The sequence below is a fragment of the Aspergillus affinis genome (genome assembly GCF_023601865.1).
Source record: "Aspergillus affinis strain CMG 70 chromosome Unknown NODE_115_length_114903_cov_91_584772, whole genome shotgun sequence".
In the NCBI taxonomy this organism is placed as follows: Eukaryota; Fungi; Ascomycota; class Eurotiomycetes; order Eurotiales; family Aspergillaceae; genus Aspergillus; species Aspergillus affinis.
In genome coordinates, this window is record NW_026515896.1 from 50 (window position 1) to 13,246 (window position 13,197).

The window sequence follows — 13,197 nt, forward strand, 5'->3', positions numbered from 1 at the left end:
GCGTGGTCCTTGATGGGCAGCTGGTCGTAACCAAGGGGTTCCACTGGGGGATCCCAGTTGTCAACCTCTGGGTCCTCCCCCTGCCACGAGCCAGTATATATATATTCCTGCGGTACGGGTCGTTCTACCGCAGGATTAGGGCGAAACGGATTCTTGAAATGAATGAGTTCGAACTTATCGGGGGCGAATCTGGACGAATGCTACCTTGACCATACCGCGGCCTTACCCAGGGCCCTCTCTAGAAGGCACTGGTTGACCGCGTAGCTATCCGAGATGGCCAGGGTGGCAACATCGTTAATCTACCTGTAGGAAACCGTCTTGCCTCCCTCTAGAAGGGGTGGCTGAATCCGAAAGGCCTCAATACCGTCGATCGATAGGGCGCGAATGAGGGGGGTATTAAATAGGAGGAATAGGATCGGCGATATAAGGGACCCTTATAGGATCCCGGTAGGGGTTGAAATAAGGTTGCTGAGATATCCGGGGAGTTGCAGCCTTGTAGAACGGTTCGATAGGAAGGATTTGAGTCAGCCAGCGAAGAAGCCGAGCCCCATCATACGTAGATTGTGGAGGAGTCGTATATGCGAGACGTTATCGAAAGCGCTAGCTACGTCTAGAAGTAACATACTGACCTTCTGGCCCTTGCCTTAACTTTCAAAGATCTGGTCAAGGAGCAACTGGATCAGGTGGTCGACTGAGATGCCCCTGCGGCCCCCTAGATAGCTCCTGGGTAGGAGATTGCGCTCTTCCAGGGCCCAGGCAATCCGTACTGTGGCTACGGCCTCCAGGATCTTGCTGAGAGTATTCAGGAGCGCTATAGGTCGGTAGGATTTGGCGAGGCAATAGTCCCGAAAAGCTGCTTTACGCAGTACTACAGTAGTCGATTGCTAAAAATATTCCGGGTTATGCCCAAGACGTAGACACGCGTTAAATATTTGCGTTAGTACAGTAAGGAAGGAGGAGACCTCACTCAACCAGTACTAGACCTTGTTAGGAATGCCATCCGGCCCTAGTGCTTTATCGGGAGGCGCCTGCCTGATACAGCGGAGCATCTCGTGCTCGATAAGATCCGGGAAATCGATCTAGGGAGGTGTCTGGGCCGTAAGGATATCAGAGAGGTCGGCCGGGGGTAATTTAGAAAAGAAAGCTTTACGAAACGCCTCTACTTTCTGTTCTGCGGTTTCTGCGAGCCCGTTATCCGTTTTTAGCGTCAGTATAAGGCCTTCGCGAGCCTCTCTATTCCTCGCCCACTTAGCTGCCTTCTACATGCCTCAAGGGCCTGATTCGGTAGCCTTGCGGACCCAGGAACGGTAGCCCTGGCGCAGTACCTTAGTCAATACCTTTCCTTTGCGGTTCCTGACTTTGGTATAGCGCTCCTACCGGAGGCCCGTGGTAGGGTCGGTAAGGCCGTTCGTAATAATTGATTCCGTATACTTATGCCGGAATTTCCGGGTGATCTTGACCATTTCGCGGCATTCTGCATTAAATGAAGGGTTCGCCCACTTGCTGGGCTTCGCCCACGGGGTAGAGGCAGCGATTCCTTAGTTGACTGTCTCGATAAGGTATTCTATAGCGAGCTCAATATGCTGCTTCATTTGTAAGGGAAAGGCCTTGGTCTGTAGGTTAAGGTCCACGAAGCTCTGCAGGTCCTTGACGCTGCAGGTTTTCCAGTTCTTTCGTCGCTGTGCCTCAGGGGTTTTAGTGCTGATATCCAGAAGAGTTCGTATAGGATAGTGGTCCGAATCTGCGTAGACTCGTTCGTTAACCTCGCAGGCAACGAGCCTAGGGGTCAGGTCCTGTGAGCCGAAGATCAGATCGATAGTGGTTCTGCTTCCGTTGCGCTCCTACGTGGTAGTGCCTGGCTCTAGCCAGAGGTCTAGGCACCTCGTATCCGTCAGTTCCAGTAATTGGTCGAACGAGGAGTCTCTTTTAGAGCGTTTTCCTCCCCAGGCCGGGTGGTAGAGGTTGAAGTCGCCTAACAGGAGCAAACGCGGATTAGTAGAGCTGTTAGTAGGGCCGGTAGGGATAGTTAGGGAGGTAACGAGATCGAGAGTAGTGCTATCTGCTTCGTTAGGTCGGTTATAGATATTGAAGATGCGCACTTGTTGGCCGTTAGCATCAGTAAGCTCGAGCTCCTGAACGTCTTTCGAATGCGCTGTATGTTTCCAGGTACTGAGATCGATTTAGCGTAATATATAGAGGCACACGCGGGCCCGCTCGTTCCCTATTTCGGTCGAATCCGGGTATAGGAGCTGGTGGGAGCCGTTAGCAGGATAGTAAGTAGTATCCTGGTAGGGATTCTCCCAAGGTTCTTGTACAAAGATAAGGTTAGCCTCTAGGATCGCAGGATCCCGAAGGAACTGTGCCATCACCTTGTCTTTAGATCGATTCGTATTATATTGGAGGATGTAAAGGGGCTTGATCATAATCGATCAGCCCTAGTGCGTTTCCGTAATACTAAACGGGCCCTTGTGATAGGAGCCGTAGTAGGTGCAGTAATTGATACCGGGGACTTCGAGAGGGAAACAGTAGGAGTCTCACTGGCCGAGGTCGATCGTTCTCAGTATACTACTCTACTGCGGGATCATTTTGTGGGTAGTATCTCGCCGGTTAGTGAGTCAACTGGTATAATAGTCAGGTGTGAGGCTTCCTGCCGTATTGCGGACTGGGTACGGGCATTTCGGTACGTTCTTTCAGACGAGGTAACGCTCTGCAAGCTACTCCTTCGTCTACAGCGATCCCTAGGCATCGGGATCACTGGGACAGATACCTCCGGCTCGCTCTGCTGACCGGCTTTTTCCCGGTCAGGCTGCGGAGGCGCATCCACTCCGTCTGCAGCAAAATCTATCCTATTATCTGAGGGTCCACTGGCTGCAGGAATTACTTCTTGCGAGCCGGCGTGCGGCAGCGTAAATCCCGGTTAAAATCGGACTGTTAAACGATTACGGACGCTCGTAAATCTACTAACGGACTTTGTACGCCTCTCTGAGAGGCTTATGTGCGGCTGGCTGCATCTCTCGCTGTTGGACGAGCTAGAGGCCTCCGTACCGCTACGTACGGAGAACTGAAAGTCCTGCAGGTAGGGAGGGACCCGATATCAGGCTTACCGGTATACTGCTGCGGTTTAAACCCGGTCCGTCTCTGCTGCATACCTCGAATACCTTTTGTGCCAGGCAGCGTGTGCTTCTTTACACCCTGCACAGCGGCGCTCCTGGCTGTTAGTAGACTTGTGAGAGCAGTTCCGGGTCTCGTAGCTGCCCCCATAGAGCCCGCAAGTTGTTTTATTCGAACAGACAATTCCTATGTAACTATATTGTTAGCAGTTAAAGTACCGTCGGATACGAGCAGTCCGATTATATAATACTGTCCTATAGATAACGTTATCCCAAATGATACCTCGTGCGATTGCCTCGTTGGCGTGACGGGGATCTAAGAATTCTACAATCAGAGCAGATAATTTCTGGTTCTTATAGTTGGACGGATGGGTAAACTACGCGATACGCGTAATTTAGAGACTCTGTTGAGCTTTCTTGCTTACTCAGCAGTCTCTGTTTTCCTCGAGTAACTCGTTAACTATCCGTTGTTGTTCCGTATCGGTGGTAAGGTCCCCAATTGACTTAAATGCGATCTCATATATAACGATACCCCAAGAGGGATGCCGTAGCATGGCCCCCGCGTTTAGATAGTTAACCCATTGATCGTAAGTCCTGGCAGCTTCGGCTTCAGCGGTATAACGGAGTGAAAGATTTAAGTCGCCGGACCTAAGCTGTCTAGCAGCTACAAAACGCGCCTTAGCTAGAGAGAAAACCCCTGTTTGACCGCATGTTTTCTGTCTTGCTGTTTCCGCTTTTTGTTTGATATCCGAAGCTGTAAGACGTCAGTACGTACGCACTGTACCAGCATCCCGTAGCTTAACGATGACTTCGCGGTCCTTGCTGAGCTCCGACGGGGTGGCCGGGGCGGTACTGGAGGAGCCGTAAGAAGAGATCGTATGGGCCGGGGGAGGCGCGTTACGGACTACAGAGGCCCAGGACTGGTTATTCTGTTTCTGTACACTCGATTGAGTGTGATAGGTTTGTTTCTGAACGTTCTGAAGGGTCTGCCGGATGTTGGCCAGCTCGGGGCTGATACGGCAGTTAGCAGTCAGAATATCTACAATTTCGTGTTACAGAAAATTGCAGGCATCAGCTACCTGCTGTATGAAGCTGACTACCGGTTTAGAGAGCTGTTTCCTATTTGATTCGTTGAATGATAGGTATTGCTGCGCATCTTTGTTGAGGTTCAAAACGCAGTGGAGAAAATTCTGATTGTGCGTATTTACTGCCTCGGGAATCCCTGAAAGGGCCGGCCACGAGGGTTTCGCCCCAACCATATCGATATCCCTATAAAGTTAGGTTCAATCGATAGCGGCTGGGGTTGATAGTAAACTGGCTGATTCTAGAGGCCGTAGCCTTCGTGGTGGTTGAGTAATTTTTTAAAAATTTGGTTCGCGTCGAAGTTGTTGTTTTTTAATTGAGATATAAACGCGGACAGTAATAGAGCTGAATTGGGAAAAGTGTAGTTTTTGCCTGGCCTATCGATGCCCGAGTGCTGATCAATGATAGTTCCACGTAGGTAGATAGTCCTGGTCAATTGCGATCTTGTGGCGCTGCTGAAAGTCAAGGACTGTCAGAGAGGTTGAAAATGGTCCCCGGATATAATGCATCTCGTGGAACAAAAATTTCCGACCTCGTTCCCAGTCAGCTGCATAATCCCGCGCTCGAATGTTTGCGGTTTCTCTGTTGAATCCCTAAAAATATGTCGATCTTCAAGTCCTTAGCTATCCTCTTGAATTCCTATCTGTTGATGGCTGGAGTACATGGTAACAAACAAATTAAGTCTGAACTGAGAAATGCTCCATCCAGTAAAGCTTAACATGCGTCATCATAGATGGATGATTCGTGAAGTGCGTTTTGTTGATGATCAACCTACGAACTACTAGAGCGCATATGCACCCTTCACGAGAGATTCAACCTCAAGTCTAGTATTTAACAGGATAGACGCTGATTTACAGCTTGTCTCCCACTTTGACACTTAGACTTCCTCCATTGATATCGGGTTTTAAAATTTCACTCAAAGGTATGCTCGATTAATCGCTCTACCTTATAATTTTGGTTTCTAACACTCAGTCATCTTAATAGCATATATCGAACTCTCCCGCTCACAATGCGCCTGATACCTTTATTTCTTGCCCTTCTTGCAGTCGTTCAGGGCTCGCATGCCTTCCTGTTCTGGTGGTGGCTCCCGCTTCCTATCTTTGTGATCAACGGCAGAAATAGTGGTGGTAGTTGCAACTCCTGCTGCCCGTCATGCGCCATGACTCAATCCGAACTTAATCAACACATCTCCGACTGCAGCAAGAATCTTCAGACTTGGCAACAGGGTTGTAATTAGACTTTTATGTGAACGTGAAAGTTCGCCCAGTGCCTCCGAAGGATTGTTATTCGAGTGACTGTGTGTGGACCTAGAAAGTCCAATCATTTGAATCCCAATAAGGTGCGAGAATTTGGCAATTGTTGAATTATGTTGAGCTTGTTCTTCGAGGTTCTCTCTATGTTGCTGTTTCATTTATTTCTGGTCTCTTTGGATGTTGTCTAGGTACTACGGTTGAATCTTATCCAGTCTGCTCGAATAATGTTTTGCACGAGGAATTCCAGAGGGTCCTAGATTCTCGTATCTGTAAAGTAATTAGACCTGAATTGTGTCTATCTTCCATATTGGAGATAAATTTTCCAAAACCAGAGCTTTTAGTTCATTTTTTTTGGACCGCGATTTTCACCAATGTAAAAAGAAAAAGAAAATATAGAACTCCTATGTAAATATAGGCTAAGGCACAGGTATGATGCGTGTACCATGACGCAAATACCGTATTATGACGCTTTTAATACTCAAGAGTACCATGCAAGAACACTTAAGGAAACCAGGAATTTGCCATAACTGATATAGCCGACATTGGTAAGTATGTTACCGAAATTGTAGCAGATCTTAGAACTATCAATAAGTACGTATTTGTATATACTCAGATACATAACATAAATAGAATCTGGGATACAATGGTCAGAGTTACAGGCGAAAAACCGAAAAAGAGCTACGTAAGTTGATATTAAGTATTCTTATTTTCGCAAGAGTAACTAAAGGAACGGTTCTTCTTCCAGCAGTAAAAGACTAATTTCTTCTTCTCTTTAGGTAATTTTAGCAGAGATTAACGAGGTCATCAACACGTGCCGAGAGGCGCTCAAAAATAGTTCTCACGAAATGATACATCTAGAATTCTCTATTACATTATTAAAATTATACTGCCAACCGGTCTTGTTCTCAAGAAGATATTGTTCTCCTATCGAAAGATAATCACGTTGGACTTATCTTGCAATCTGCAATCAACGATTTAATAATACGGTAAGTGATCCTAATGCATGTTAGTCTCGACTTAACTTACAAGCGATAGATATAATGTCGTACAATATCTATTATATCGTGTACACTGGACTGCTACAGGATCATCATGTCATATTTGTCGAGAAGAATGATGATCAATCCGGATAGTTATTCCAAGTAATCAGTAATATCCAAAAGGGCATAAACTATGACAACAAAAGTGCAAAGAGCTCTGAAGAGTCAACGACATACTAAGATTTTAGTTAAAAAGGTTTCTGCAGCCAATTTTTATCGCATTAAGCCAATCTGCCGATCGGTTACGCTACCGAAGAAGCAGTTCAAAGGACTTCAGCACTTGTATCTGAAGAAACCTATCTAGCGCTGCCAAGAAGATATATTGCCTCGGTGGGTGTGGGTACATTGTAGCATTCTTGTCCGGTGTGTGGTCCACTTCCGACATCGAAAGAGGAAGTGCTCCACGGTCTCTCTTGCTTGTCCACATGCACATTGATCCGTCTCTGCGACGTTGATTCGATAGAGATATCAATTGAGTCTTGCCATGCCAGTCCAGAGTTGGGCCAGCACGCTTGCTTCTTTCCATGGTAATCGATCATACAACTACCGGGTGTGTTTTCCAAGGATTACTGCATCCACTCGTTTGGAATGTCTTCTTATGTTCTTTAGCAAGCCTTTGCTGGCGGCAGCTTGGGCCCGTGCGATATTCAGTGTGGTTAACTTCATTCTCAGAACCTACGCTTGCGGGGTAGCGTCTTCTTGGGTCGCGGCCCTGGCCTGCTCTTTCGCCAGGCCCAACAGTTGATTATCTTCACTGCTTGGGACCCAACGAATGCTGATTTCGTTCCCGTGTCTCCGTAGTCTCTTGATCAGCTTGTATATCTGGCAGATATGTTCCTGGCCTGACCATTGTCGAGGGTTCCTCAGCGTGAGAGCCGCCGCTTTGTTGCTCGTGAGCAGTGTGATTCTGTACTGTTTCAGCCCCCGTAGTGTGTCCAATGCATGTGCCATTGCTGCCAGCTCTCCGGAGTATGGATTCTGTTCTGCTCTGGCACCCAGTGTGATGGAGAAAGTCTTCAGTTTCAGTTTTCGATAACGAGGTGGCTGCTTCTCGATCGCCACTCCAAATCTAACCAGCTCGTTCCGTGCCGAACTGCTGACCGCGATCTCCATAATTTCACTTCCGACTTAAAGAACTTGCTCCTTTTCTGTCTTGTATTCGGGTCCGCTATCTAACTGGCAGTACACATTCTCCCGCAATAGTCGTGGTCAAGCGAAGCCCTGTACTTGTTGCCTTTCTAGGCGCCAACAGCTCCTTCGGATTGCGTCCGTGCTTGCGCTCGTGGATCGTACGATGTATGCGGCCGACGGCGCGACGAAAGCCAGGATGATGGAGGATCTGCAGAGGTTAGCGAGGATGGAGTGGCTAGTAGTAGGATGGAGCGATGCACGAGTTCGATGATGCGGTCCTCGCAAGCTTGAAAGACGCGGAGCGCACCAGTGCGGAGCCATGATGGCGGTGAAGGGACCGTGGGGCTGACGGGGTCGATAAATGACTATAGAAAGCAAAATGCTAGGGGTGTATTTTAAAATGTCGGCGGCCACATGCTTGAAGATACGATGCCAAAATGATGAGGCGGCGAGAACCAGCAACCAAAGCGCGGAAGTTATTTGAAGATGGCGTAGCAGCTGGAGCACGGGCCATCGGGTACTGTGGATTTTTACAGGGGCCGCTGCAGGTTTCAGCGGGAACAGCCAGCAAACGCACACGACAGGTCCAAACAACGACATAATGGATTCACAGGAACAACCCGATTAAAGCAAGAGAGTATAGTTTTATTTTTTGCTGGCTTCTCATGAGCCCCTCCAAAAATTGGTGGTCGCAGCTGCCAGTTTACTTTCTGTCCCCATCCATTCCCATCGTCAAAAAACACAAGTGTGGCTATTTCGTGTTCCTCTTCTCAGTGATATCTTTACTCCTTGGGGAGATGCTGGGCCATAAAGGCACTGAGGTAGTCACTCTTGCCCAGAGGCACGCCCTGATTGCGCATAATGGCGTAGGTCATGGAAAGGTGGAAGAAGATGTTGGGCAGGCCGTAGGCGCCAATGTAGCCGACGCTGGGGAGCTGGATCTCCTTGCCGGGGCCCATGCCAAGGGGAACGGTGGCAAAGGCCTTGTCGTTAATGGTGGCCTTGTCGGCCCTTTCGAGCACCTCCTGGGCCTGGGCGATGCGGGCGTACATGTCGTCAAAGGAACTCAGGTTGTTCTCCCACTTCTGGGGCTCGGCGCCGGTGGCGCGGGCAACCATCTTCTGGATGGTGTCGCAGACGATGTGGACCTGGAAGGTCAGGGGCAGCATGTCGTCGCATAGTTTGGCAGACGGCAGCTTGTCAGCGACGGGAGAGGCCTGGCCCTTCTTGAGGATGGACAGGAGAGAGTTGAGGGCATCATTGGAGCTGGGGATGGCGGCGTCGTAGACGGTGAAGGACATGTTGGGAGGTGGTTGTGTGGTGTTGTGGGAGAAGATAAATCTGCTGCAGTTGAGACTTGAAGAGTCTTGCAGAGAGAGGGAGTCTTGTTGTTTGAGTTGAAATGGTATGAGAGAAAGAGGACCAGGCGGAGGAGAGGTGAGTGGGAAGAGCTCAATAATATATAGCGATGTGAAACTGGACTAGATAGGGAGAGAGGCAGAGAGGCAAAAATGAAACTAGTGAAGATGGCGCTTCCCTATTTACGTACCTCTTACCTTGATCATTCTGTTTCGCAGTCTCGTACCTCGTACACCGTAGTTGGCCGACGGTGGCTCTTGCTCGATTCGACAGCTTTCGTCTGTCGTCTGCGACCTCTCTTTGAGCTCCACCTTCCCAACCCATTGAATTTGGCAAGATGCAAGTCCCGGCCGCTAGGGGACCATGTTTACTAATTAGCTCAAACACTACGCCTAGAGATGTCTCTTTCTTACGCCTGGATTGGCCTAGCAGTACAAATAACACTGGAATATACAATGGTACGCGACCGATTTAACAGCATTTGTGTGTTGTAGGCCACTTCCTACCAATTGGTCCTGGCGAGGAAATAAAAAAATTAAGAGGCGGTGGGTTCACCAGGCGACTGCGGTTGGCTGCATCACAACGTCCAGGGCCCCACGGTATTAGCCAGCTTACAAATTGCTTCGGGCCCCATCCAATGCAGTCTCAAGTGTATTACCAATGCAGTCCATTATGAATCAGCTTCCACAGCCGAGTCGGGTGACGGTTCTCCGACCACACTTTGGTTTACTCAACATTATTTGCTAGTTAACTAGTTAGTTAACTAACTAGTTAAATTGCCAGAATAGGGGTTATACGGCAATTCAGACTCTTTGCCATGATTCCATTGGTTGAAGCATGTATCCACTACACCTTGGGTTGCGACAATAAATTTACGTCTCCCATCTTTTATTGAGTCTCCACTGTCTATTGAGGATTTATAGAGTGTCGAGGATAGTGGGGTAGTAAAATACACCCGAAATAGTTCAGCTTCATTTGTGTCGTGATTTCTATGTTACTAACAGCCTTGCACTGTTTGGTTCATTTGTCTCACACAGTGGTTTTGTTTACTGCTTCTGCAGTAAATCACTATTTTCTTCTTCTTCTTTCCTCAACCTAGTGTTTCGTAACTAGCCTACAATAAAGACCATTTCTTCATTCCTGAGGTTGTCACACCAATAGTTCTGCGCTGCGAAGCGCCGGCTTACAGCGTGATGCTGTGTGTCGGGTCAATGGCTGCTCAGAGGGGGTGGGTGTCGTTGTGATTCGATGGTTTATAGGTTATGTTCCACATGGTCCGTTTCCAGGTAGTGCGAGCTGCAGGGTGTCTGGAGAGGTGAGCTTGGAGACGGGTGTGGGTTGTCTTGTTTGTCTTTAATTGAAGTTTCACAGTGAGGTCACTCCAGTATCAGTCGTAGGAAGTGAGACGAGTCTATCCTGGACAAATGAAAACATACCGCTGTCTTCGGGGCGGCGGTCTAGCAAGATGCGCTGGGTAGCGAAGCGCAATAGATAGAGGTAGGAGAGCCCGGCAATAAAGAATAGGGTGAATCTCCAAGGACTCAATCGGGGACTGAGGTGTTTGGGTTGGGGAGCTTCGGAGAAGCGCATAGGTTGGTACTTGGAGTAAGCCATTGCTTGTGAAAAAGCTTGTGAATAGAAATGGGGATGAACCTTGAAGAAGGCGTAGTGTAGGGATAACCTGCTCTTATATTCTTTTCCGCTCATGGAGGAACACACCACAGTTCCACGATGCTCATTTTGTCCAACAAATCCAATTTTTCTTGGAGCTATTAAATCGGAACTGTACGTGCACTCACGAATACTTCCACAAGTATTACATTCAGTAATGGCTCATTCATTCATTGTCTTATGTCTCGGGGGTTAGTTCCCTCCTAAAATCTATGGTACATATGAAATCCTTCAGTCAACTGAACGAAACAATTGCTGAATAGAGACTGCAATCTGCTGCCACTGGGTATAAGGAAACATAATAACGCTCAATAATAGGAACCGACAGCACGATATCATCAATAGTCCGTCGTCATCTGATGCTCTTTACTTGCAAGTTGTATCTATGGCCGCAGAGCCGGGGCGAAAGAAGGTGATCCTTCCGCGCCGCACCTATTGGATGGTTTTTGTTTGTTGCTGCAGTCAGTCATTACTGCATGGTTTTAATTTAGCTGGGACGAGCTTATTCCGGATATCCTTAAGTTTCATTCGATATTTCACACGCAACTGCTTGACCCACCACTTCTCCCGAAAACATAGGAGAAACAGAACTAACGTTCAAATAAAGAATTACATAAACCAGTAAGATCGCTAATTATTCCCTTACATTTTCATTGCCTCCACAACGCCATCCCCATCCTCCTCAGTTGCCTTCCAGAACTGTATCACCTGAAGTCCAGCCTTCGCCAACAGCTCACGCCACTGCTTCCTTGTGCGCTCCATACCCCTATTGAAAGCCATCATGACCAAGTCAAGCGAACCTTCGAATTGAGACGCTCCATGCTCCGGTAGAATCACTTCGTGCAAAAGGAGCTTCGAATATCCCGCGGTCATGCCCACCACTACTTGCTCCAGAATTATGAGGCAATCAGCGTCGGGCCAATTGTGCAGGATATGATGATAGAAATACACTCTCGCCCCTATAGAAGCTCAGTAGGCTGCCTAAGGGCATGTTGAAGAAACAGGGGCTTACCGAGGATAGGCTGCTCCGCAAAGAAATCATACGCCACCTTCTCAATCCCCTCCTCATCCCACGCCTTGAACATATAGCATGTTTTTGTCTCTGCCCGGCGCAATTGTTCCTGTATATAACTCCCAACATATGCTGATCTACACGCTCAGGACTATAGAAAATTATTTTAGCGCTTGGTTCAACCAATCGTCTCCATGGTCTAGTTGGTTATGACGGCGGTCTCATATTCTATATATGACAATTCTTTCAAGAGTTGGTCATCCGCAGGTCACGAGTTCGATCCTCGTTGGAGGCATTTTTTGCCAATCCTTCAGATGCATTCGGGTCTGATCGTTGGGGCTTTTTATTTAGGTAGCGAATAAACCATGTAAAGCAATTCTTGATGTCCCGGCTTTATCAGATCCGATTGCAGCAGGCCGTAACGATGCGAATCAATTACATCTTGGAGCTTTGTTAGGTATAGAGTTACTTTATTGGCTTTCTATAATCATGTTGTACTCCGTAGTCTATTTGTACATTGAATAACCAAATTTTCTTCATACATGACCGGAGATAGATAGGTATATGGAGTATCTCTGCGTGTCAGTAACGACGTAACTTCGTGAAATTCCAGGAATGATTTTTAATAACCATGTAATCCTTTCAGTATTATTTTCAAATTGCTCGAGCGTGTCGGCCGTCCTTGGTGATCGGTTGGAAAGACCCGCCGCGAACAACAGAAACCATCAAGCGCAAGGGTCACGAAGTTTTGCTGGACTTTAAGGCGCATTAATCTCGCCAGGCCATTTAATAATTAGTCTCCATGGTCTAGTTGGTTATGACGGCGGTCTCATATCTTCATATGACAGCTTAGAAGGCTGGATATCCGCAGGTCACGAGTTCGATCCTCGTTGGAGGCAGTTCTTTTTTGTTTTTTGCCTTAGTGAAATTTTCCGTGCTGAAGAACACTGTAATTATTCTTAATTTTTCAATATTAAAAAAGATATCTATCAGAAAGTTTGCTCTGCTTGTTCCTTCTTTTTCCCTCGTGGTTTCTCTTCCCTATCAATCTCGTATTGGTGGATGGGCTGTTTCGGATTGTGTGGATGCACCCACTCCGTAAGCTGCTGGCAATCATCTGAGGGGAAGACGTATTTTTTATTTTGGAGTTTATAATAGAAACCTACGCATCAGAATACCCACTGTCTGGCCATGAATGTGCTAGGTATTCTGTCTGTCCAGTGCTCTCTTCATATCTAAACCACCTTATCGTGGTTATAGTTATGACACCGATTAACCGGCCATCTATTCTTCCATCCTTGAATGTAATATTTTGAGGTCCAATGTCATTACGTGAACCTCTGTAGTTGCTATGCTCTTTGCATATATTCCTGGCCCTGCACCTCTGACGGCTGTGGTCCGGCCTGGCGAATTTTGCCTTTTTTAGTGGACCAATACTTGGTAGGTCTCCTTCAAGACAGCTGATGGGCTTCTCTCTTCGGACCCGACAAATCCAAATAGTTTCTGGCGATACCACAGCATACATTCTATGAAGAGGG

The 13,197-nt window shown here is 47.6% G+C and overlaps 4 protein-coding genes across 4 annotated transcripts; all 4 read right to left on the minus strand.

Annotated features, from left to right (window-relative positions):
* Positions 1 to 1,538: 1,538 nt before the first annotated feature.
* On the minus strand, positions 1,539 to 4,702 carry KD926_000740 (uncharacterized protein; the record flags this gene model as incomplete). Its single annotated transcript, XM_053104552.1, has 6 exons — positions 1,539 to 1,779; positions 1,846 to 2,132; positions 2,205 to 2,374; positions 3,105 to 3,297; positions 3,890 to 4,121; positions 4,608 to 4,702. 6 exons carry the CDS (start codon positions 4,700 to 4,702, stop codon positions 1,539 to 1,541), a joined length of 1,218 nt encoding a protein of 405 aa, XP_052952148.1.
* A 2,459-nt stretch (positions 4,703 to 7,161) lies between these two features.
* Positions 7,162 to 7,599, minus strand: KD926_000741 (uncharacterized protein; the record flags this gene model as incomplete). The annotated part of the gene is made up of 1 exon (XM_053104553.1): positions 7,162 to 7,599. One exon carries the CDS (start codon positions 7,597 to 7,599, stop codon positions 7,162 to 7,164), a length of 438 nt encoding a protein of 145 aa, XP_052952149.1.
* An 800-nt stretch (positions 7,600 to 8,399) lies between these two features.
* Positions 8,400 to 8,918, minus strand: KD926_000742 (DUF1993 domain-containing protein; the record flags this gene model as incomplete). Its single annotated transcript, XM_053104554.1, has 1 exon — positions 8,400 to 8,918. The coding sequence occupies one exon, from the start codon at positions 8,916 to 8,918 to the stop codon at positions 8,400 to 8,402; it is 519 nt and encodes a 172-aa protein (XP_052952150.1).
* Positions 8,919 to 11,289: 2,371 nt separating this feature from the next.
* KD926_000743 (sterigmatocystin 8-O-methyltransferase) lies at positions 11,290 to 11,732 on the minus strand (the record flags this gene model as incomplete). Its single annotated transcript, XM_053104556.1, has 2 exons — positions 11,290 to 11,606; positions 11,660 to 11,732. The coding sequence occupies 2 exons, from the start codon at positions 11,730 to 11,732 to the stop codon at positions 11,290 to 11,292; spliced, it is 390 nt and encodes a 129-aa protein (XP_052952151.1).
* Between the last annotated feature and the right edge of the window lie 1,465 nt (positions 11,733 to 13,197).